At 52.8% G+C, this 25,638-nt stretch overlaps 1 protein-coding gene across 2 annotated transcripts in view; it reads left to right on the top strand.

Annotated features, from left to right (window-relative positions):
* Positions 1 to 11,195: 11,195 nt before the first annotated feature.
* ARHGEF7 (Rho guanine nucleotide exchange factor 7) overlaps positions 11,196 to 25,638 on the top strand; it is a 126,322-nt gene continuing 111,879 nt past the window's right edge. For both annotated transcript variants that reach the window (XM_040624693.1, XM_040624675.1), the window contains exon 1: positions 11,196 to 11,383. In XM_040624693.1, coding sequence (XP_040480627.1) covers positions 11,219 to 11,383 — 165 coding nt within the window. In that variant the 5' untranslated portion in view covers positions 11,196 to 11,218. The remainder of the gene's footprint in view (positions 11,384 to 25,638) is intronic.

A 25,638-nucleotide genomic window follows, 5' to 3' on the forward strand; every position in this document is an offset into this window, starting at 1 on the left:
TCAAAAGAACAGAAAATGAGGCAATGAAAAATGTATCCCCTTACATCCAAATGGATAAAGCCGTTTATAAAACAAAAATTAGTGTAAGATTGATTTTGCTGCCCCCATGTAAGATATGGCAGGCAACTAATTACATCAACAAATATTTGTTGGTATCTGCCTCTGTTCTTTTTCAAAAAGTTCTTCTCCAACAGAAAAAATTCTTAAGTTTTGCAGAGAGTATAGGTAAAAAAAAAATACAGTTGGTATTTTTAAAGATAAAGCGAAGTACCTCCCACTTGTAAGGCCAATGTTTATTTCAGGCTTTATGGCAGATCAACAGAGTTCTATTCCTGTCTGTTATTTTATATAATATCCAGTCAAGGGCACCGAGAACAACGCTTGTTGGTATCCCCAAGGTAGACACAGATTTGTAAAAACATTGTTTCCTAAAAGCCCTTGTTATGCCTCATTATGACTTACACACAAAAAAATCATTGAAATAGTTTAGTCTTCAAATGCCTATTGTTTTTTTTTTAAAGATTTTATTTATTTATTTGACAGAGAGAGAGAGAACGAGCACAAGCAGGGGGAGCAGCAGTGGGAGAGGGAGAAGAGGACTCTGGGGCAGGGAGCCCGATGCGGGGCTCGATCCCAGGACCGCGGGGTCACGACCTGAGCCGAAGGCAGACGCTTCACCGACGGAGCCCCCCAGGCGCCCCGCCTACTGCTGTTTTTAGAGCAGCCGGACTCGGCCACAGGACACGCTAGGTTTGAGCGTCTTCTGCTCACATTTGCTCTTGAGCTGGAGGTCTAACTGCGACGCTGCCTGGGAACACGCCCCGGAGAGTCTGGGCGCCCGCTGAAATTCCATGCCTCCCAGGAGAGTTTTCTTCACTTCACCGGATTCTCAAAGGGCTTCTTAACCCGAAGCTGGTGAGAACAGCGTGCAAAGCCTGGCTCAGAACCTCCTGTTCATGCCGTCGCTGGAAATCAAAAAGGTGTGGGACTATGCCCAGCAGCCCACAGAGGCTCTGACGGGGGCGGTGGGGCCGGGTGGGGCCCGTGAGGACGGGTGGGGCCGGGTGGGGCTGGGTGGGTAGCTGCCACCTGCTCCACGGAAAGCGTGTCCGCTCCTGGTTCGGAGGCGTGTTTCCATAGGGCTGTGTGCAGGAGTGGCCGGGGTGAGGAGCTGGCAGGATGGGGACCGCAGGAGAAGATAGGGCTGTGGGGGCTGGGGGTGGGCAGGGGTAGGCGGGGGGACCTGAGAATTTGCAGCAGAGGGGGCCGTGGAGAGGACAGAGCGGACAGGGAGGACAGGCAGCAGAAAACCATTGGAGGACGGGGCGGGATTGTGCTGCGATGGGCAGACGGACCGAATGGGACTCAGGGAGGGCACGCGTGTTCTGGACAGAAGGGACTGCGGGACGGAGGGTCTAAGCAGCTGTGACGGCAGACGGGAAGGTGCCGAGGCCCGGATCTTCTCGGGTCCCCGCTCATCTGTCCGAGAGCCGTAAATAGTGGAACAGCCGTTGTAATCACCACAAACCCCTTCACTGTGAAGGGGGGTACTTTTCCTCTCAAAATATAGTTTCCTCCCTAAAATTATAAACGAAGGGGGGTATTTTTCCTCTCAAAATACAGTTTCCTCCCTAAAATTATAAACACAAAACAAAAACACACTTAAGTTTAAAGTGCACCCTGAGAGAAGACTTCTTGCAGCTAAAAGAAAGCTGTTATTGCTGAACCGGCTCAGAACATAGAGGGGAAGACCTGCGCGGAGTCAAAGACAGAGAGATCACTACGGGAAAGAAGCAGCATAAAGAATTCCCAGGAAACTAACAGGCTCCAGGATGTTAAGAGATGGAGAAGTATTAAATCCAAGACGTCGGAGACTTCCCTCGACTGAAGAGAGACGGGAGCCCGGAGTCTGAAGAGGCTCATCAAGTCCCAGCGAGGACGACGATAAAGCCGTGTGCAGGCACACACATGCACACACACATGCATGCACACACGGCAAACACGTGCACAGTGCATAGCCACACGCATGCATGCAGGCACACACACGTTCACACACACCCATGTGGTCACACACGCATGTGCACACACACACGCACACACAAGCACATGCACGGACACATGTGCACTCACATGCCCACACACAGCCACACATGCACATGCATGACCACACATCTACACACATGCACACACACGTGCACACACACACACACACACACATCCTGATCATATCCTAATGAAAGTGCTGATCTCTAACAATAAGGAGAAAATCCTACAAGTTCCTCCACCCAAAGAACAAGTCATCTACAAAGAACACAGCACCAAAGCAGCCCAGGACTCCCTGTCTGCACACCTGACGCTGGGAGACAGCGGGGGGCACTGCCATCTACCGAGAACAGAGGAGTGCAGCCCGGTGACTGCCCAGCCAACGCACTATTCACTGCTCGGGAGGTAAATGCGTGTCTACAAACACGGCCCCACCAGACGTACACACGTGAGCCTTGACACCGAGAACACGCAGAGCCGAGGATGCATGACACGGAGAAGCAGCAGAAATGGTGGTGAACAGGATACAGAGACACACGCACATGCACACGCATGCCCACATACATGCAGTATCAGTGCTCAATAAAAACTCCCAGGAAAGGTCTATTCTACAAATAAAATACTAATAATGGGTTAAAACTAAACTAACTGATTGCAAAGTATAGGAGTTCCGGGGAGGAAAGGGGCGTCGGGAAGCATGGGCCTGCGGGCTGGTGAGGAGGAGAGCATAGCATGTTCCAGAAGCTGCCCTCAGGGGCAGGTGGTGGCAGAAAGAGGGTGGAGCGCGCTGGTGTCGTGGACTCCTACTTTTCAACGTGGGGATTTGTGTCTGACGATCAACTCAGGAAGGAAAACTAACCACTTATTAAATGGAAGATTATGATTCCATTTTTAAATTTTAAAAAGAGACAAAAAATGGAACAGAGCGATTTGAACAAATCTTTTTTTTCTTCAAATCAAAGCAATTTGAAAACACAGAGAAGAAAAATAGAAAACATCAATGTAAAATGAATAAAAATGTATTTAAAGCAAAATGAGTACTTTTAAAGTAAAGTAAAACGTTTTTAAAAAACGAACAAATGAGACACAGGCAAAGAGGCCTAGAAAGGAAGCCCCAGTTTATGTTCTTTACACAGTTTAACTCCAGGTGATGACATGAGGGTGAAAATGAGGGAATATGGAAGGAAAACAAGAATGGAAATGGACGATTTCCATTCAGACAAGCTGAAATTCAGGATAAAAGAAGTCATCAGGGAAAGATGAACCATATGAATTAACTTAAGGCATAATTTGTGAAAAAGATAAAAGTTTTCAACTAACCTGTGCGTTGAATGTCATATATAACACGTTACCAGGATCTGGATTTTAGGGAAGCTTTATTTAACATGTGTGTCTCGGAGAACTGGACATGTGTAACTGACGCAGAGGTGGGATGGGATTCAGAGGTTCGGCGGGCAGGCTGGGGCTGCAGCGGGGTGGCCCGTGCAGAGCGGTCTGCAGCCCGGCTGTGCTGGTGACCCAGCACACACGTGTGACGGAAGGTACAGAAGCACATGGAAGTGCTGCCGAGAGCCGAATGGTAGTGTCTGCGGTTCGGTGAACAACATCACAGCCACGCCACACAGAGATGCCCTCCGGGGCATCGTCCCTGAAGGGAGCGGGCTGAAGTGTGCACGGGAGCTCTCTACACTAGTCTCGAAACCCACTGTGGTTCTAAAATGATTTTGGAATAAAAAGTTCTTTTAAAAAAAGCACAAAACCTGCACATAATAAATATAAGTATATAACCTCTTGAACAAAGTATGTGCCTTCTTTCATATATATGATCATGGGTCAGTCAACGTCTTCAGCCAACTTCAGAAAGCAGAGATTTCTAGGCTCAATTGCCTAATCACATTCAACGGCCAGCAAAGTCTTCGTTTCTTGGTAATTAAGAAACACATTCCTAGATAAATATTAGATTGGAGAGGAAACCAAAAGGGGGATTACAAATCCCCTTGGAGGCAATGAAGAAGGAGCTCTTCCTAATAAAACTCAGGGGACCCCATGAAAGCCACGTTCAGAAAGAAGAAAGCCGTTGCTGGTTCATCCTGGGAAGTGAGCACTGGCGCTCTGAAGGACCACTGTGGCTCTGGGATCTTAGCCGGCTCGAAGCTAATAGAGCCAGAGTTGGAGGGTGACTGCTGCCAGGCTGGGCACCAGGGACCGTGTGACTCACGGCCGAGCAGGCAGCACGGGCCCCAGTTTTGCTCCAAGTCCGAGGCAATGCGGGGTGGGCCCCCCGGGGGGGACTGCTGCATACACGGCTGGTTTGTAGCATCACCGCAGAGCCCGAGCTTAGCAAGCCCAACCTCTCAAGGGACTGCAAGTAAACTGGCCGAACTTTGTCCCCCAGGAAACCTTATTTTCAATCTGCAGGTCAGCAAGAAAATGCACCCTCTGCCCAGGAGGGGATGATGTCTCTATGTTTGCAGATGTTTTCTCCTAAACACTCTTGAAAGGATGGTCAGAACAAAAGCTATCATTACCTCTGCCCAGCTCCTCAGAAAGGCAAGAGACTCGTAGGGAAACATCTCCCAACAAACACGAAACAGAGAAGTTAGGAAGCTTCCGAGTGCATAATGACACTCACAGACCTTGCTGGTCTCCTTTGAAGGATGCTGGAGCACTGACCCCTGTTGCTGGACACCTTCCCCGGGGGGCTCTGTTCCGGGGCGCCCGTGTGCAGAACCCCAGCTGGTGGGACCGGAGGGACTATCGGCTACAGCGACGCCAAGTGAGATGTCGCGTCTGACAGCTGCTGAGACACACGGCCGATGATGGTAAGTTCCCGACAGACGGGTCGGGGGGGCACCACCACCCTGAGCACCACCAACAGACCGTGAGATGCCACATCTGTTCTCGTGGCCTGTGGGAGGCAGTGGGCGCCCCTTCCTCTGCTGGGGTGTCTCTGAGGCAGGTCCTGGTGGTTTCTCACAAGTCCCTATTGCGGGTTGAATTGCGTCCCCCAGAAAGATATGTCTAAGTCCTAATCCCGGTCCTTGCGGATGTGACCTTATTAGGAAATAGGGTCATTGCAGATGCCATCAAGTTAAAGTGACATCATTCTGGATTAAGATGGCCTCTGGTCCAGGGACTGGTGTCCTTACAAAAAGGGGGAAATTTGGGAGCTGACAGAAAGGGAGAGAAGGCCGTGTGAAGGCAGACACAGAGATCCGCACAATGTCCCTGTACCCTATGGGAGGAGCACCAAGGGTCGCCAGCCACCCCCGGGCTGGAAGCATGGCCTGGAGTGGATCCTCCTGCAGCCTCAGAAGGAGCCAACCTCCTCCCCTCTGCTCCCCTCCCATCCCCTCCCCCTCCCCTCCCCTCCCCTCCGATGTTGGACTTCTGGTCTCCAGACTGTGAGAGATCAATTTCTGCTGCTTCTAGGTCCCCCGGGCCCTGATGCTTTGTTGCAGTCAGCACAGGAAACAACTATGGGGCCCCTAGAGGGTTCCTACTGTGGCCCCCACTCTCGAGTGCACCCTTTATTGCAGACTGTCTCCCTCCCTGCCTCATCGTCCCCACTCCCTCCTTGGTGCTTCTTGGGCTCAACCCCCAAATACATCTCCTGCATTGAAGCCCTGTCTCAGGGTCTGCATTTGGGGAAGCCCAAACCAAAGCAGGTGGTTTCAGGAGGGACCTTGGGAAGCAGACACACAGGCCGGGAATCTACCCTCACATTGCTCCCCAGCCAGACGGCCCATTCGCAGGACGCTGTAACAGTCAGGGTTCTCCAGAGAAACACAACCAGTAAGACAAGTATAAAGAGATCTACTATAAGCAATGGGCTCATATGATTATGGAAGCTGGTAAATCCAATCTGCAGGCGGGCCCGCAGGCTGGAGACCCAGTTCGAAGGCATCTGCTGGAGAAGTCTCCCTTTCTCAGGGGAGAGGGTTGGTATTGTGGTCTGTTCGGGCCTTCGACTGATTGGGTGAGGCCCACCCACATTGGGGAGGGTAGTCTGCTTTGCTCAGTCTACTGATTCACATGTTAATCTCAGCCAAAAACACCCTCAAGGACACATGCAGAATAATGTTTGACCAACTTTCTGGGCTCTCTGTGGCCCGGTCAAGCTGGACATAAAATGAACCGTCACAGAGGCTACGGCTGAGCGAGCTATGTGAAGTGGTGCTGACCCCTCCCCCTCTGCCGTGCCTCACAACGACTACACTCCGTCTGTGCTGAACGGAATGCAGGGCAGGTGTGAAGGAACAACCCCCGTGTCTGAAGGATATGGAGCGGTGACAACTGGGAGGACTGTGGAGTCAGCTGACTGTGGTCTCTGTCTGAGAGGTCTTGGGAGAAAGCCAGTTCAGGGAGCTCACCAGTGGAAGCCCCCCGGCAGTGTGAGAAATCAGCCATCCACTGCAGCAAGAGGGCTCAGCTCTTATCGTAGATGTGGCCAGTCTGCAAGGCAGTGGAGCTCACCACCTGGGCAGACCTCCAGGGCTGCGTCCAGGGCTGGGTGGGGGGAAAGAGTCCCTGAGACCTGGAAGGGGGCTCTGGATGGAGATTTTTAAAAACCTGGACTCCTGATTCCCTGATCTCTCCAGACCAAGAGAAACGGTCCCTCTCCTTTACTAGAGAAGTGCAGCCTTCCATCGCCTGGGATGTGCAAAGGCCCTGTGGTGTGGCATGGGGGCTGTCTTCACTCAAGGCCTCTAGACCAACAACTGGGAAGCATCAGCAGGTCTGGAGGGCACACGGCAGCAGCTGTTGGAGGAAGGCTCGTGCGTCGGAGGAGCTGCGGGCATGTGTTGAGCTCCCACTGTCTGAGGGTGGGTAGCTGGACGGGGTGGGACAGGCAAATAAGGCCGAGGGTCTGGGCTACGACGGCGCTTCTATCTCAGAACTAGCACGCTGGTGCTCAGAGCAGCCCTTAGCCCAGGCAGGGATGGCTCCTTGGGCTGGGCTGCAGTGAGGGAGCAGCCTGGGCAGTGTGGAGGGTCTCAGAGAGCTCAGGTGCGGAACGGGCCCAGGGGGAGAACCAGAGCACACTCTTCTCTAAGGCAGCCAGAGCGCCCTAGCGAGGGCTACCGAGAAGATGGTCTAGGGACGGTCTGGAAGGCAGCCCCCAGGAGCTGGCACTGCTGCCATTCATCCTGCTGGGTGGGGTGGGCTGGGCAGAAGCAGGTCCAGAGGCCACGAGTAAGCCATTGACACAAATGGCCCAGACCAAGTCACCTGCCTCCGCTGGCCGGGTTCCCAATGCCACTCAGCTTGCGCCTGTGACATTGCTAACTTGGTGTGAACCACACAAGGACACGTGGACAGCTGCCACGCCACCGTCCAGCTCCAGGGCAGGCGGCAGGACAAGGGGAGTAGCAGCCCTTGGGTCAGTGAAGCTCTGAGCTGTTCCCCTGTCCTCTTGGGCAGGTGCACAGGCGTGGACGGGGTGGGTGGCAGGGCTCCTCGTCTGGGGGCCTAGAAAGGGCAAGGTGGGCCTTACAAGGAGGTGGAGGGGCTGCTGTGGGTCTTGATTCCTGCCTCAGTCTCCGGAGAGCATCGGGGAGGAAGAGGCGCCCAGCAAGCGGGTGCGCCAATGGCATCAGTAGCGGGGGCAGCAGCCCAGGCCTCGGCCGCCACCCTGTGGCCACAGTGGCAGGGGTAGAGGTGGTAGGGGTAGAGATCCATAGCGGGGACTCCCTCTCTCCGCTCACTGCCACTGCTCACCACTGCTCACCACCACTCACCATCGCTCACTGCCGCTCACCCCCACTGCTCACAACCGCTCACGCTGCTGCCAGAGGTCCACACAGGGCCCGTGTGCTTCCTGCTCTCACGATGCTTGGCTCTGCAGAATTGGAGACCAGTCTCTAGGGGAGAACCCCAGTCCAGGGAGATGGGAATGGAGGGATCAACCTTAGCCTGCCCATTCCCTGGTCAGAGGACTCTGGGCCTGCCCCAAGCTGCTTCTCGGAGGCCCCTGGGGAGCTGAGCCCCAGCTGCAACCTACAAACCTTTGATGCACTTCTATCCCTTCCCTGTTTCACTTTCTCCCTTTCTTCATCTGTCCTTTCTGGGATTGCATCCCAAATAAATTGCTTGCACCCAACTGTTGGCCCAGGATCTGCTTCTGGGGGAGCCCAAACTAGGATAAGGTTCCGGTTGATGAGATGTTTCATAAAACACTGCGTTGGTAAGATGTCTTCCGATCCTGTTAATTTTCAGCCATGTATGTTTATAAACATAAACTTTTTCCTGACTTGCATTTTGCATGTTTAGAATTTGACTGTATTTATGCCGAGTAAATAGGATGCTGTTTAGTAAAAGGAATGCCTTCAATAACATACTTATAGTAGCTCCAATGAGCCTCATAGAACTGCTTCTTAATGTGAGTTTCCATCTACATGATGGTCCAATTCAATAACAGCACCTCCCTAGGGAGTGATGGCGACACACTGCTGGGTCAATAGCCATCTGCCCGCCCGGCTTCAGGTTGGGGGAGAGTTTAACATTTTTGGAAGACTGTCCTCCAAGTACCAACAAGCCAGCCAACAGAATCAGCATAGCTCAGCTGAGCTCAGGTGGGGTTCAGGTGAGCTACTGGGGGCAGCTGATTGTGGGTCTACCCCAGTGCTGACCGGGGATGTGGCTCTGAGGCGTGAACAGGGGCCACGCGGGGCGTGAAGCTAAACCCTCTCAGGAGTGATGAGGGAACTGGAGGAGACACGTCTGCACTCTTCTGGGGTGAGTCAAAGGGCATCCACAGACAGGACCAAAATCCTCTGTCGACAACAGTCTTAACTGGTTCCGACCCAACAGAACAGTCAGCTCCTCTCCACGGCCCCCGCCTTTGTAATAGGAACTTGGAAGAATGGGAAGTTTAACCAAATGCCCACCTTGGACACTAAAATAGCTCAGTTAAACACCTAAAAACACCTAGCTTTGAACAATGTTACTTTCCAGAATGAGTCCCTTCCAAATAAACTTTTTTGAAATAAATGTACATTCAAGGTAAAAGAATGCCACTAGTAGCCACAAAGCATTGAAACGTTTGGGGACTTCTAAGAACAGTTATAGCGGGTCTCCCTTCTGTGCGGGTCTCCCTTCTGACAATAATTGGCTGCCAAGTTATTGGTCACCTAAGGCCACTCCCTCGAGCTGCTTTCCTTTAGGATTGTTTGATTGAGTCAAGTTGAATCTTACTCTTGTTTATCAGATTATAAGCACCAGACCTAATTTAATGTAATTTGAAATTGTAATGGCTGCATTCTAAATTATTTCTTCAAGTCAGCAGTAATGAGAGTACACAGGAACCTCAGTGGACCACTATCCTTAGGTCAATACCCTTTTGTTGATAGAATCTTTCGGCACAAACCTTAACAGAACTCTTACCTGCTCTGTTTGCTGGAAAGCGTGGAGGGAAGCTGTCTAGAAACTGGTGATGTGTTGCGTCCCATCTCTCCCCCCGCTTGGGTGTGGGACAATGGGAACAAGCAGACAAACTTCGTAAGACTGTAGTAATGACGTGTGACGTGATGCCAGGAGGGAGCTCTGGTAGAGACCGGTGAGCTCAGGAAGTGGTAACTATGACCACCGAGGATGTGGCCCTCATGTCTGGAGACCATGCTGCCCTTTCAAGGACTGTGTGTTTGCATTTGGGAAGCAAATGTAACTGTTTAGCTCAAAGCTGGAAATCCATGCAATCCACAATTGCCATTGAAGTCCTCTGGATGAAGGCAAAGAAAGGTAGTTAAGCCTCTATTTTTAAAAAGTTTTGTATGGCTTCTAGCCTTTGTCCTTAACTGGGCTAAACAGGTGCTTGGCATATCCTAAGCTCTACTAATGCTGTTTTAAACTGTGGAAGGCCAGAGGGGAAGCAAGCAGGGAGAGCCCTCGGGGACTGTGGAGGAGGTAAAGGGACACACGTACAGGGCGATCTCCTTTACGGCGTCCTTGCTGTAAGAAGGGGCTCTCTCCTTTGGTTATATGCATGTGTCCGTGTCATTCCATGTTTGGAGAAGCTTGGGGGACAGCTGGACGTCCAAGTTCTTCCGGTCCGGCCCGGGGGGCTCACAGCCCCATGGCCAACTGAGCATCTTCTGGCCAAGTGAGATGGGGCCGAGCGGCCTGTTGGGACGGAGCTGTTCTCAGTCCTTCCTTCCTGGTCACCGGCAAGACTCAGTTCAGGCTCTGCTGCTTTCCTGACCTTCCTCCCACGGTGTTGGAAACGCCACCATCAGTTTCGAGTGGGGTCGCTCCAAAGTTTCCGATCCTGCAGAGGGGGCCAGGCCGGCTGGCGCTGAGGTCACGCGCGGGAGCGGTCTCTCGGCATGGGGGCACGCGTGACACCCGCGCGCCGCGCGCTCCGGGGGCGTCCACGTCCCCAAGGATCTGCAGCAGCTCCCGGGAAATCAATTCCTCCCCGAATTAGGCCCATCTGCTCACAGATGTAATGATCATTTGTGTTCTGTAATTGCTGGCTTGCAAAGTGGCGGGGAGAAGCAAACGTCTCGTTTTAGCACCGTCAGCCCCCAACCCCGCCCGAAATAAAACTGGCAAGAATGAAAAGAGCATTCTGGGAAGCACTTAATACTTGAAACATTGGTGAATTAAGAAAATCAATAAGGGGCTCCGCGTGGCCTGAGGCAGGGCCGGCGCGAGGGCCGCCGGCGCGCTTCGGCGTCCGCAGGGCGTGCGCGAGGGCCCGCGGGGCGCAAACGGTTAAGGCGGCCGGCGCCTCCGGAGGTCACGGCGGCGCAGGTGGGCGCGCACGGCCGGGCCGGGGCGGGGGCGCGCGGCGGGGCGCACGGCGGGCCCGAGCGCGGGGTGCGTGTGCGGCCGGCCGGCGCGGGGCCGCCCCAGCGCCGCGTCTTTTCTTCTCCTCGCGGTGATGTCATCGGCGGCGGCGGCTGGGAGCCGGGAGGCGGCGGCGGGGGCGGCGCCGGGCGGCCGCCGCAGGTTCATGTGCATCTAATGAAAAGGCACTTGACAGTCGGCCAGGACGCACGCGAGGGAGCGCGAGCCGGCCGGACCGCGGCGCCGCCCGAGCCAATCGCGGGGCCGGCCTCTCCATGGGCGAGCCGGAGGGGGCGGGGGGCGCAGCCGGCCGGGCCGCGGCCGCTCCGAGGTGAACGGCGCCCAGACGGGCTCGCGGCGCGGGGAGGCCGGGCGCGCCGCCGCTATGAATTCCGCCGAGCAGACCGTTACGTGGCTCATCACCTTGGGGGTGCTGGAGTCGCCCAAGAAAACCATCTCGGACCCGGAGGGCTTCCTGCAGGCGTCTCTGAAGGATGGGGTGGTCCTCTGCAGGCTGCTGGAGCGCCTGCTGCCCGGGACCATCGAGAAAGTAAGTGCCGCCGGGCTCGCGCCCCCGCGGCGCACAGGCCCCGGGCGGTGGGCGCCCCGCCTTGTTCCCGCCGCGGCCGGGGTGCGCGGAGACGCGCGGGCGCGGGGTCGCTGGGCGCCGGCACCTGGCGGCCGCGCGGGGCGCCGAGGAACCCACGCGCCTCCTTTGTGCGCGGACCCGGGAACGCGGCCCGCGCGGGGGGCGCGCAGGCGGCGCGAGGCCGGGGTGGCGGGAGCTCGGGGCGCCATTGTGTGCGGTGCGGCTGGGCAGGGGGGCCCGGCCGCGTTCAGGGCGAGCGACCCCCGGGGAGGCCGCAGGGAAGGGGAGCGGCGGCTCTGCTGCGCCCCAAGGTGGAGTCGCCCCTCTCCGTGACCCGAGCAGAAACCCGTGCTCCAGCGCCGCGCACAGCTTCCTCCCAGGCTTTGTTTGAACAGTTTTTGTTGGTGGTATTGTAGGAGAGTTTCACCTCTGCTTAATCGACCGATTGCTGTGCATTTTTAAAAGATGCGGTCATCAATAGATGAGGGCCGGCCTGTGACACGATCTGCTGCCCTCCCCACGAAAGAATTCCTCACGTCTCCAAACCCAGAGGATGGCAAACCCACGAAGCCCTGGCACTTTTCAAGGCTGGCTTGAAATTCTAGATTCCGTTTTCAGGTCCACACCTGATTTTGAACAGAATCCCTAGCCCCACAGACCCTGCTTCTCTCTTGGTGGCTGCTGGTTTCCCGGGGCTGGAGTGTGAACCTTGACCCTCGGCTCTGTGAGTGATTAAAGTTTGCTTTCCTCTCACACAGGCTGACAAAGCAGGGGCCAGGGCGTAGAAGTGCTTTTAAAAACGAGGTATCCCTGTATTGCAGAAACACTGCAGTTTTATTCCCCCCCCTTTTTTTTGCCAGTGCAGAATCAGATCAACAGCTACTTAAAAGGTGTTAAATGTAGAAGCTGAAACACAGCATAATTAGGGGAAAAAACCCTAATTTTTTAAATGGGGTTGTATTGGCCCTAAACGCACAGGGACAGTTTGCTAATAACATGTTAATTAGGTGACTTGAAAAAGTAAAACGTGTAATCTTATAAGTTTGTGCACGTTTTGGTGCTGCATTTTAAGGGTCAGAAAAGGTTTTATTTAATATGAATTTTGCCTGAATTTCTTGGAACGTATATGTGGAAACAGAATCGGCATTATATTGAAGCGCTGCCTGCCTGTCCAGGAAATAAAAGTGGTGCTTGTAAACGAACCTGATGTCACAATAAAATTATGATTTAAGACAGGAATAAGCCGAATCCAAGTTTCAGGGCACTCAGAATACTTTGTTGTCATCTGGATATCAGGACCTCTGGTAATAAAAGACAGATGTTGCAAAGCACTGACAATGCATGCTCAGCTCACCAAAACAGCTTCTAGAAAATGGTGCTCCAGGACTAAGAGTGAAGCTTTAAGAAACTTCATGTGCTGTCTGGATAAAAACACGTCACTATCAATGCATGTTATTTGGCATATTGACTGCAGTAATTTGATTGGCAGACTTCAATAATCATTTTCTTGTACATTCTAGAAAGATGTGCTTTCAGAACTGTGGAACTCCTTCCGCCCTCCTAAAAGGAGGGGAGGAGTGAGGCTCGAATACAGTGTTTAGTTTGCAGGAGCCCAACTGCCACTAAGCCCCCTCCCCTCCCCTCCCCGCGGCCCCAACTGGTTTGTTTCCGAATGACTGCTGCCACATGCAAGTTTCACATCAAAGGCACAAATTATAGACAGAGCTCCTGATGCTCTGTGGTTCAAAGGTAGGTTTTTGGAGTAAAATATTAGCCAGTCTCTGCCTCTGAAAAGCCTGGGGTTCTGATGTTTCACGAGCTTTTGCTTTGCTTCCGCAGAGGCGTTTCTTTGAGCTCGCACACCAAGTGCTGTGAGCCCCAGAGCAGATAGGTTCGTTCGAATGTTCGAATGTTCGTTTCTTTCCGCAGGAGCGTTTGGAAACCTCGCTGAATATTCATGGGCGGTTTAAAGGGCCTTAACTTCAGCCCCGTTTGCCACAGAAGCCCTGACGACTGGTTAATGTGTGAGCAGTCTGCCGCGTCACCGTCACAAACAGCCCGTTAGACGGGGGTAGGCAGGGAGTGAAGGAGAGTTTGGGGTGGCTCGGGTTTCCCACGTGCCTTTCATTTAGAATACGTGTGCCGGTGTGTTTCTTGCGTTATGTTCATTTGTTCTCCTTTGGAGCCAGTAACAGGGAGGAGAACCCCGAGCCACATTTCTGTTCAGGTTGTAAAAGTTCTCTGTTCAGGCTCCCCTTGATGCTTTTCTTAAGGCGGAAGGTTAGGGGTGCGGGGGGGGGGCGTTGGTGAACAGACTCTGTACTCAAGCAGTTCAGAAAAGAGGCACTCCGTTATTGCCGCCGACTTGTTCTCTGCTGTGGGGGAGACCAGGTGGGATCACACGGTTCCCCGGATCTCGTGTGTGAGGCTCTTGCGCTTGGATTTCCTCCAGTAACGGCCGGGACGCTTTGCTTACCTGCTTACGCTGCTTCCCTCATCCCTTCTGGGATGGGGACACACAAGGGCCGCAGAATGCAGGGAGCCCTGCTACCCAGAGCTCATGAGTTCCCACTTTAAACAGCTCTAGACTATTTCGTCGGAGGGTGAAATCAAGCTGTGCAAGTTTTAGAGGGCGGACCATCACTTGTACATGCATTGACGTGATGGAAGTCATGACCCGCGGCTTTAGTTTTGCTTATGGATGGGGCGCGTGCAGGTGCTTGATTCAGCACGAGGAGCCCCGGGAGCCTGCTTCTTTCTCCCCGGGCCCCGGAAAACAGAACACGTGAGAATCGGTAAGGTGCTCCCGGGAGACACTCCCTCCACCGACATCTGTGGATCACGGTTGAAAGTCCCGCTACCTCTCAGGTCTTGCTAGGTGTCCTGGGTGTCTGTGTGAGCATTTAGACTGGGTTAAGCTGTCAGCCTGGGTATCTGTTCTGGGGCTGCCACAGAGCCCCAGACCAGCGGGCTGCACCGCGGACCTGCTCTCTCCCAGTCCTGGAGGCGCAGGCCTGGGATCCGGGTGTGGGCAGGCCCACGCTCCCTCGGAAGGCGCCGGGGAAGGGGGTCCAGCACACGCCCAGAGTCCCCTCTGGGTTCCCTGTGGTCTCTGCTGTGTCCTCACCTCCCCTTTTATAAGGACACGGTCATTGGATTAGGACCACCTGACCTCAGTGTGACCTCAACTTAACCAGTTACATCTGCAGCGACCTCGTTTCCAAATAAGGTCCCGTCCTGAGCTCTGGGGGTTAGGGCTTGAACATAGGAATTTTGGGGGACACAATCTAACCCATAACAGGTTGCATAGTAAATTTGAACCCAGTCAACTTACTTAGTATGTACCTGCTTGCCAGTTGCTGTGGGAGATAAAAGGACTGACAGGTTCTTTGGGGATTTGGTGCCGGAGGAGGCTGTGAAAACAGTGGCAGTATGAGGCAGAAGGAAATGAAGTCAAAGTCAGCCGTGCATGCAAAGGAGCAAGAATTAAGGCGTTTCAGGCGACCTGCATTTGAGCGGCCCAGCCTCTGGTGGTTTTTCTGACATGGGGATTAGAATATGGTTTGTATTTCCTCAGACTGTCATCTGGCAGCCCTAGGTGGTCTTCTGCAGACTTGCAGAAAATCAGCAAATTCGGATATGACATAGGAGGAAAAATGGCCCTTTCCTGGTTGATTTGTGGCCTGCATTCTGGTCAGTGCTAGGACTTCTGGGGCCGGGTGCGGGAGGGGAGTGAGGTCAGTGGCCGCTGGGTAGCAGTTCTGAGTGCCCGCTGTGGGAAGTTGCCTTTTCCTGGGCCCTTCGCCCTGAGGATGAGGTCAGCGATGGCAGCGTGGAGTGCTGGCAAGGGTCTCGCTCTGAAGGAGTCAAGATTCTGAAGCCCACACCCTGTAACTGTTTGTAAATCCTGGTTGGTCGCCTGGGAAAGCACTCGTAGAGAAAACTTAGCATGGTTATGTCCTGACTATGTTTTTAAGGAGACTTCTTTAAACTTTGCAGACTGAATTATTGGTTATATCAAATTCCTTCTAATGAAACGAAGCTTCCAGAATAGTGTAATGATAAACATCTGCTCTTGAAGCACGTGATTTTCAAGTCCTGTCTCAGCCCTGCACCAGGGTGCTTCTTGTCTTGGGCTTTAGGCCCAGAGCAGAGGGAAATTCACTGCATTTGCTGGCTTGTTCACGGTAAAGCAGACAGAGCTGCATTCCGTGTAGACGGGGACGCGGAGTGTGATTTGCCGAGAGCCACCCTAGCACCACGGCGGGGTTGATGCTGGCCTTGTGCGTGGGACGCTCCCTCAGGGATGTCTGACTTGGCTTTGGGGAGCGCCGGGGGAGCAAGATGGCCTGCTGTCCAGGCAGTGGCCTCTCCGTCCTCCGGGAGAGTCTGGCATTGGTGCTGTCCCAGGACCTCATTCTATTAATAGAAGTAATGCCTGCAGTGGCCTCCCTTCCTCCCTTGAGCACTGCCCGCCTCACCTCTGTATACATCTCTCTTAAAGAAGCAGGGTGTGCCCCGAGTTGCTGGCAGCGTGCTGAGCTGCTTCTCTGGGGCGCCTCGTGTCGCCCCCGTCTCCCAGGTGAGAACACGGAGGCCCTGCAGTCGGCCGGGCCCACGTCGTCCGGACAGCACTTGGGGGCGGAGGAGTCCAGCCCAGGTGAGCCTGCTTCCGGGGCTGTGGGAACGGGAGCCGCGCTCCTGCCTGGTTCGCAGGGAGCTTGGCCACACCCGGGAGCAGGACAGCTAGCTCTGGGGAGCAGCGCCCTTGGGCTGCCACCTGGGTCGGGGTGCTCCTTTGCCCGTTCTTTCTCATCTCTCATGGGAGGACACCCCCAAGGAGCCCGGTAAGCGCCTTCTCTGGCATCTGATAATCGTCGGGGGGCTCCTGGCCTTCCCAGCCCCGAGCTTACTGGTGTCCGTCTGTGCTGAGATGTGAAACCGCGTGCCGTATGTGTGCGGACGTACACGGGCATGCGTCTAACGCCGTCGTTGCTCCATCGGGCTGGAATCACCCAAGTGTGTGTGATGGTCGGTAGCAGGTGGCGAAGGCACAGTGTCCCTCCGGGCACTCAACTCTGGAGGCACAGGCGGTGCCAGCGCCTGGGAGGATTGGTTGTCCCCGAAACCCACCCTCCCAGTGCCACCGTAAGAGGGGTGGTCCCCATATGTGTTCCAGAGTCACCCATTTGCTGTGTGACCTGGGGCAACATCTGTAATTTCTCTGAGTCTTAATTTCCCCCTCAACACTGAGATTAATGATACCTGCCTGGAGGGAATGGGCTCCTGGGGCACTGGGGTCGTTAAGGGGGTAAGTGGGTGGACGTGAGGGGTTTCGTGTGGTGCTGGGCACAGAGTAGGTCTTCAGTACGCAGTAGGTGTGATTATTTTATGAATTGACACTGTGAACTTTCCCTGCTGTGGCCAGGAAAACTTGTAAGCCAGGATTTGAACCTCAAGGCCCCTCAAATCCAACAACACTTTCTTATTCTCACCACTGAGCAGATTCTTGCAACTTTAGGGGCTGACGGCCCCTCCCTTCCCACCCTGACAGACCACCATCATCTGGGCTGGTGGGACCGCTGATTTTGGCTTCCAGGACCCTCTGTTTAGCGCCAGGTCCCGCGCAGCTGCCGAGTGCACGCAGCTGCTGGCTCAGACGGGCCAGAGGGCCTGGCTGGTGGGCTCGGGTTTCACATTTACAGAGTTTCATGCATGGGAAGGGCCTGGACTGCCGCCATGCAGAGAGGGAGGGTGCTGGGGCCGTTCCTGGGCCCTGTGTCCCCTGTGTGTGACTTCTGACCTTTCCGTCCATCGGTTCTACCCAATTAGGTTACGAACATTCATTTCCTGATGTTTTCATATTTCTAACTTGAGCTCTGAATTTTAAAACTTTTATGAACCAGACTGGTAGTTCTCAGCCCTGCTTTTGCAGGATAGTCTTGTGTCTGCTGGACTCCAAAGGCTAAGGAGAAAGGTGGGGACGTTTAAGTGGGATGTGTGAAAATATGTATTTATTGGGTTCCTGCTGTGTGTGTGCTCGTGTATACATCATACAGAAACACATGCGCACGTGTGTGTCCTGTGTCACCTTTTCCGGAGGGTCATAAGAGAAACCATGGTCTCAAGTGTAAAGCATTTGTGAATTCTCTGTGTGAAGGAATTCTCAGGACGTGATCTAGCCCAGACTCATCATTTTACAGATGAGTTAACTGAAGTCCGTTGCATACGGTTGTGTAAATTGTGCACTGCACAGCGTAGGGAGGGTTAACTCACATGGTAGTGTATGTGAACGGGGTCTTAGGAGCGTGCTGGGGGAGAGCTTTGGGGCAATGATGCACAGAGGGCAGCCTCCACAGAGGTCAACCTCCAGGGCACAGAGCAAATTAGAGAAGGGTAGTGGTAGATTGCAGGAGTGGCCCCGGTTCTGCACTCTTCCCTGTCACCGTGCCCTGTAGAGAGGGACATGGCAGCTCCTCCCATCCAAAGATGGAGCCCGTTTTCTCATTTCTTGAGTCCCGAGCTGGCCTTGACTCGTTTTGGCCGATGGGATGTGGCAGGAGTGACGGGTGCTAATACCTCGCTGAGGCTTCGAGGGGCTTGGCGTGTTTCTTCGCTCTCTCAGACCTACCTCCACCCCGTGGACAAGCCCAGGCCCTGGAGGCTGAGGAATTGGAGAGCACATGGCAGAGAGCTCGGCTGTCCTGGCTGAGGCTGCTGGACCCCCTGGCCGCCCGCCCACCCTGGAGAGAGCCCAGCCGAGATCGGCAGAGCTGCCACCCAACACAGAGTGGACTCCTGCTGCCCGAGCACGCCCCACATGACCCGAAGGACTGCCCAGCTGACCCGGAGCCCCGTGGACGAAGAGACGCTTGCCTCAGCCTGCCACTGAGGTTTCGTGGCTGTTTGTTACGCAGCCTCACTGTGGTAATAGATAACGGGGACAAGGTGGGACAATGAAGTTGTGATATTGTACAGAACTTTAATTTTTATTACACTTGGAGCAGCTTTTTAAAAAGGGGTCAGTAATATTCTTAATACCGTCTCCCAGCAAGGTGTATGTCGTCCAGCACCAAACAAGGCGTAGTAACGTAAGCTTCTTCTAGTTTATATTAAATTGCTTCAGCCTGAAATGGGAATCCGCAGTCCAAGTTTGCTTTGGGTTTGCACGGTTCCTTGCAACGACGTCCTCTCATGGCAGTATGATTTTTGTTAGCAACTCCTTTAAAACACTCTGGTTCTCGGCTCTTTGTAAGTACGCTGGCCCGTGATGGCCTTTCTCCCTCGCTTCTGCGTGACTCACCGCTGAGCTCCTACGCCAAGAAGTTGCATTCCCACCTATTTCCTGTCCGTCAAATGCTTGGTTTACGAGAGACTTTTAGGGTCCATCTGCCACTAGCAAGTTCATTCAGGAGTCTTTGGTAAGAAATACCAATTTTCTGAAAAACTCTGTTACATGCCGAAAGCTTATGACTTTGTTGTCACGTTAAGGAAGAGTGTTACAGTGGTTTCGCCGGACAACTCGGAGCTTTAGAGGAGCCTTCCTGGGACTAATGGCCTCTGCTGGTGGCACTCCAGGGGACCGTCGGGACACACAGAATGGGAGCCCAGGCCTTCATGTCTGGAGTAACCTCATTGTCATCTTTCCTGAACAAGAAACTGCTTTGTTCATAAACATTGGTGCTGGCCACAGATTTCTTCGCACAGAAACATGACATTTTCTGGTCACAGTTTTCCTGTTTGTTAATGCATTTTTGTTTCTTTTGAAAACAAGCTCTCTAAATAGGATGTGGTCAAATTCTGGACAGGCTTGTGGTGAAGGAGAAACTTCCAGAAAGTACCACAGACGCCATACCTGTAAGTGACAAGAGACTGGAATCGAGTATCTTCCAGTCTTTGTCAGCTGGTAACAAACGGAGAAGAATCGAGCTCCTTTATTGCACCTCTGACAAAGTGCATTTGCTTAGCTGGAGTCCAAGTAACATGTCTGCAATCCAAGGCCGGTTCTTCAAATAACAACAGTAACTGTGTTTTGTTGTGTGAGTTTTAAGCACCTGTTTATGAATTGTTGAAATAATATTCTGGGAGTGAGCTCCTCGCCTTACACATAACGCTTTTGTTGTCTGTAATGGAACGTCTACTTTAAGCCAGAAAAATATGGGTGAATTAAACTCTAAGTAAGTAGTGGATGAAAGAGAATAACAACAGAATGGGAATCAGCAAAATGGAAAACAAGTGTACTAGGGAAAACCAACAAAACCAAAATCTGGTTCTTTGAGAAAATCAATAAAACTGATAAACCTCTTAGAATGATCAGGAAAAAAGGAGAGAAGACACAAACGGCCAGTATGAAGAATCACTAGGAGTTCTCCAGATACTAAAAAGGTAATAATGGGATAGGTGAACGTTTTTGTGCCAGTTCTACAGCTTAGATAAAACGTACAATTTCCATGGAAGACACATTCAAGAGGAGATGGCTGACCTTACTAGCCCGACATCTAGTAAAGAATTTAAGCTGGTTAAAAAGCTTCTCATAAAATTCCAGGACACATGGCCTCACTGGTGAATTTTAGCAAACAATTAAGGACTTATATCCAGGATGCACAAGGAATTCTTACACTCAATAATAAGGAAACAACCCAATTTAAAGAATGGACAAACGGCTTGAGCAGACGCTTCATCAGAGAAGGTGTGCAAGTGACAAGCAGGAAAGATGCACAGCATTGGTCATAAGGGAGATGCAAACTGAAACCACTATGGGGCACCACCCACACCTGCTGGAATGGTTAGCGTGTGAGACTGATCATAGCATGGGTGATGAGGACGCGGAGGGCCTGGAGCCCCCATTCACTGCTGGTGGGAACGGAAAACCCTATTACCGCTCTGGGAAGCAGCTCGTCAGTTTCTTGAACTATTACACATCTACCAGGTGGTTTAGCCATTCCCTTCCTTCCTTCCTTCCTTCCTTCCTTCCTTCCTTCCTTTCTCCCTCTCTCTCTCTCTCTCTCTCTCTCTCAAGATTTTATTTATTTATTGGGGAGAGAGAGCGTGAATTTGGGGGGAGAGGGAGAAAGAGAGAATCTCGGGCAGATTCCCCCGCTGAGCACAGAGGCCCACGTGGGGCCCGATCTCACGACCCTGAGATCATGACCTGAGCTGAAATCAAGAGTCGGATGCTTAACTCACTGAGCCCCCTGGGCGCCCCTCAGGCACTCCATTTCTAAGTATTGACTCAAAGAAATGGAAATATGCCCGTACCAAGTCTTGCGCACAAATGTTCATAGCAACTTTGTTTTTTTTTCTTTTTTGCAAATTTATTTTTAATAGCCACAAACTAGACACAACCCAAATGTTTTTCAGCTGGTGAATGGATAAAGTGTTGGATGTCCATACTGTCTAATACTAAACGATAAAAGTGAATCCTCAAAGAGGGATGAAACTCTGGGTAAAGAAGCTAGGCAAAGAAGTACACCCTGCATGATTCTGCGTACGTGGCATTCTAGAAAATGCGGGGTTCTCTGCAGAGGACACATCAGTGCTTGCCTACGCGCACTTTGGGGGCACAGGGAGACCTTGGGGATGAGGGGGCATTTGTCTTGGTCCTGGCGATGGCTTCACAATGGTGCACGTCAAAACTTGTCAGCTTGTCCACTTCAAGCAGGAGCCTGTGCGTCTGTTGCACGTCACTGGTCCATGGCAGCACTCAGCCCGTGTGGAGCTAAGTTCTGTTGCGTGTGATGGAGCTTCAGTTCCTTCCACGGGCAGTCCCCGACTCTTGAACCTGACTGTGAATCCCGACGACATGTATAGAATTTTAATGTGTACAGGTAAATAGTGTACTTGCATTTTATGGGGGGGATTTACTGCTGGAGAGCTCATTGCTTCCTGTGCTTGTTTTCTCATCAAACCCTTATTGGGTATCCACTACACGGATTATGCTGGGCTCTGCAGAGTCAGTGGTCAGCCAGCATAGACTTGCAGACTGTCTAGTGGGGAGTGTAATATTAGAGAAGTCGTGTGAATTTGTTTTACAAATTGAGATACAAGCTCTGGAGGTGAGGGACAGGTTTTAGCAGAGGGACCCGATTTACACTCGGCAGGTGGGACAGGTGGTGTCTTGGGGAAGGCTTTTCTCTGGAAGTGGTCCTTGAGTTGAGTGCTAATGGACAAGTGGGCTGTAAGAGGGGGGGATGGGGGGAAAGGTCTGGGTGGCCACAGTGCTGGCTGAGGCAGAGATGAGCACGGGCCAGGAAGCACAGGGTCTTAAAGGGTTTGGCGTTTTTCAGAGTTAGTGTTTTTTTTTTTAATATTTTATTTATTTATTCGACAGAGATAGAGACAGCCAGCGAGAGAGGGAACACAAGCAGGGGGAGTGGGAGAGGAAGAAGCAGGCTCCTAGCGGAGGAGCCTGATGTGGGGCTCGATCCCACAACGCCGGGATCACGCCCTGAGCCAAAGGCAAACGCTTAACCGCTGTGCCACCCAGGCGCCCCGCGTTTTTCAGAGTTTTAAGGAGAAGAATGACACGGTTGGTTGCGGATTTTGAAAACAACACTCTAGGCACAGTGTGGAAATAGACTGGATGCGGCCCGTTGTGGGGGGGAGGTGATTATGAAGCCGTTGGGAGCTGGGTTTCAGACGGTGTTCAGGGGACCCAGGGCGGGCACGGCAGCTCCGAGCCCCGCCACCCCTGGGGTGCTGGCTACACACAAGATAGATGGGGTGTCTCTGGTGTGAGAGGCAGCCTGGGGAGCACCTGAGGCTCCCTAGCAGGTCTGGAATAGATGCAGTGGTGAGTGCGAGGAGTTGGAGCTCAGAGAGGACCCCAGGCTGGAACGTAAATCTGGGAGTCACACGAGAGACAGAGGTGTGAACCGAAGTGTAGCAGCGGTGAGCTTCCTAGCACCGGCCTTGGGGAGCTGGACAGCGACGGCTGGGCCGCGCTGCTGAGGAGGAACCAGGCAGCAGGTGGTGAGGTCAGGAGACAGGCTGGGGACTGCAAGCCAGGGCCAGAGCCCGGCCAGGCCAGCATGCGGCAGGCACGAGGGAGAGCCAGAGGGCTCTGGGGGCATGCTGGGAGGGTGGGCCACGGCCACGACCTGTCCCCAGGCAAGTGGGCCGAGTGTGCACTTGGTCATCGTCCACCGAGCCAGGGCTCTGGTGCGGAGTGGCGAGGGCGGTTCTGGATGGAGAGGGGAGTAGGGGGATGTTGGGGGCGGAGCTGGGCCAGAGAGGGCGTGTGGATTCACGGCCACTGCTCACAGGGCAGAGCAGGACCTTATGGTGCTCATCAGCTCTCTTCAAGTCTGGGAAACAGAAGTGGACCTTGAGCTGTTTTTGCCTGAAAAAGGATTCTAGAAAACTGTGTTATTTTCCACGGCTTTAGGGAAAGATAGCTGTCACATTTCCCCCTTCATCTCCTATGTGTTTTACCAGGTATTCATTTAAGTCCAGCGAGCGAGTGGAGCGAGTTGTCCCTGAGCAGTGGGGAGGTTTCCCTCTTACCTTACACGTACCCATGTCTGGTCTTTAGTCAGCCCTCCATCCGTTTGACAAGGAACTGCCGGAAACCACCTGCTCTCTGCCACGGCTGTTCTGCCGCCAACCTTTGTAAGTCCAGGTCTGATGTAGTGAAGGCAGCTTAGGGATGTCAATACGTGATTTTTATTTATTTATTTTTATTTATTTTATTTTTTAAAGATTATTTATTTATTTATTTATTTGACAGAGATAGAGACAGCCAGCGAGAGAGGGAACACAAGCAGGGGGAGTGGGAGAGGAAGAAGCAGGCTCCCAGCAGAGGAGCCTGACGTGGGGCTCGATCCCAGAACGCTGGGATCACGCCCTGAGCCGAAGGCAGACGCATAACGACTGCGCCACCCAGGCGCCCCAATACGTGATTTTTAAAATGCTCACATTCAAGTTGCGGACTGTCTGTATTAGAAGGTTATAAGGTTATGAATATACATGTGTCTCCTGGGATTCGCTTTCTCTTTCTCATTTGGAAACTGCTCACAATTTGTTATATGTCACAATAAATGCAGGGAGGGAGATCAAAGTAAATAAATGCTATGTAGTGGGAATATCGTTCCTAAATAACCATGATAAATGTAAGCAACGTCTAGCTTTTGGGTACTAATTTTCCAATTCAGAGCAATAAAACACGCACTTTTCAGGTCTGTCTCCACGTGTGGGAGAAGCAAATCCACCGGTTATTTTTTTTTCTCCTTGATCCTTTATCTTTGAGAGGCTGTTGGGAGAGTGTTCCTGGGAGCAGGGGTGGGGTGTTGAAGGAAGAGGTGTGGCTCCCTCGTTGAGGAGCTCCTGGGCTGGCCGTTTCTGGGTCAGACTGGTTTTCTTCTCTTACAGCTGGGGGTCACAAAGCTGCCAACACCGACTCTTGTCCGTCATGTACAAAATGTTAGCGTGTGCATTTCAGGTTGTCTCCAAGTCGCGGGGGCGTCTTGTCGTCTGTGCCTTTGGTTTAGGTGGCTATGTGGGTCTGACTTTGAGGGTCATCAGAATCACCAGGTGGCTTGTGAAAATAGATTGCTGGGCTCCACCCCAGAGTTCCTGATTTCATGGGTCTGGGTGGGTGTTGCGAATTTGCGTTTCTGACAGGTTCTCAGGTCATGCTGATGCTGCTGGTCCAGGGGACGGTGTGTGAGAACCCCTGACAGCCCCCTGAGCTCATCAGCCCAGCAACACCTGGAGCTGGACCAGCCAGATTGCATGCACAGCCCTTTAAGAAGACAGGAGACCAAGGTGTGATCGCCGGGTTTTTTTTTCCATAGGTGAGCACTGGCTACTTGCCTATCTTGGCTGCCCCCTCATGCTTGGAAAGTTTTCTAACTAGTGCCTCTTAGTTTAAGACAGTACAGACCCCATGCTGCTTCCCTATGGGCTTTTGAAATGTGGAGGTAGAGAGGTTGGAAAGAAATCCTGCCTTGGGTTGGAAGGGACAGTTGGAATTTATCTCAAAAATGGGATTCCTCACCTGTTTCTGTGCGTCTAGAAATTTCTTGTATAAAACAGAAGAGAAATAGCATCTCTGAGGAGAGCGAGGTCAGTGGATCTGTCTGAGATCTGACGACTGCGTTATTTAAATTGAGGTACTTAGGGAGACGTCCTTGGAATATTCGCATTAGGGTTGGGAGGAGTTGTGGCTTAACGGGATGCCACTTCACTAAAGCTGCTGAGAGACCTCAGGTAGGGCCTCTCTGTAACACAGTCTGTTGAGGGAAAGGGAAGTCACCGTGTTGTTGGCTTGTGGGGTTTGGGAACGGCCTCCGGCAGCAGGAGTCTAGGAGGCCCGATCAAAACAGCTGAGTAGCGCCGTTCTTCAGTGAGGGGTTCAGCCGAGCTGTGACTCACGATGCTACTTCTAAGGGGTGGTGGGTCTGCGGTCTTTAAACTGGGACCCCTTGTTCTCTGAAGGGCGGGAGGAGTCTGGCCTTCAGCCAACACAGAGAACATGTACCTCGATTTCATTCCAATTTATGCTTTTCAATTAAGTAGCCAATTAACGATTTTGTTACTGAATATGGAGAAAACAGTGACAGTTTCTGACAACCTCCCCCATCTCAAGTCTGGTCACTGGAAGCTCCTTTCCTATATGCCATTGTTGAGATGACCTTTAGTGGCCGTTTCTCCTTCGGCAAAGGACGTCGGAATCACTGACAAACGTTTTCAAGCAGCCATCCGGAAAAGGCTTCAAACGGCAATGACAGATTTTCTTGAAACACATGAAAAAATGGGAAATCTCAGCAAAGAAACAGGACTTATAAAAAAGAAACCAATGGAAATTACAGAAGTGGAGATTAGAATAACAAGACTCCTGGAGGGGCTCCTCTGTAGAGGGGAGAGGACAGAGGACAGACGCAGGGAACAGGAGACCTCGTGCCTGGACTTTGCTGGGCCCAAACTGGGGAAACCGCCTGAAGGGCCACGGAGGGGGCCGCCGTCTCAGGGCATCACAGACACAGGAGGCTGTGCTGCTCTGTGCTTCCCCTCTGCCTCCTTCTGTGTGCGTCTCTGTCCCCTCCTCCCTGAAATGTCAGACTCACACGAGGTCTTCGTTGGCTTGTTTTGGCTCCTTTGTGACACTTAGGAAACGAATATAAGGCAGCCCCACTCAACACGCCGGGCTTGTGGACGGCTGCGTGACATGCTGGGCGGTGGGAGCCTGGAGAGGCCTGAGGGAGCACGCCAGCTGG

Source organism: Ursus maritimus, unplaced genomic scaffold (assembly GCF_017311325.1).
Source record: "Ursus maritimus isolate PB19 unplaced genomic scaffold, ASM1731132v1 scaffold_10, whole genome shotgun sequence".
NCBI lineage: Eukaryota > Metazoa > Chordata > Mammalia > Carnivora > Ursidae > Ursus > Ursus maritimus.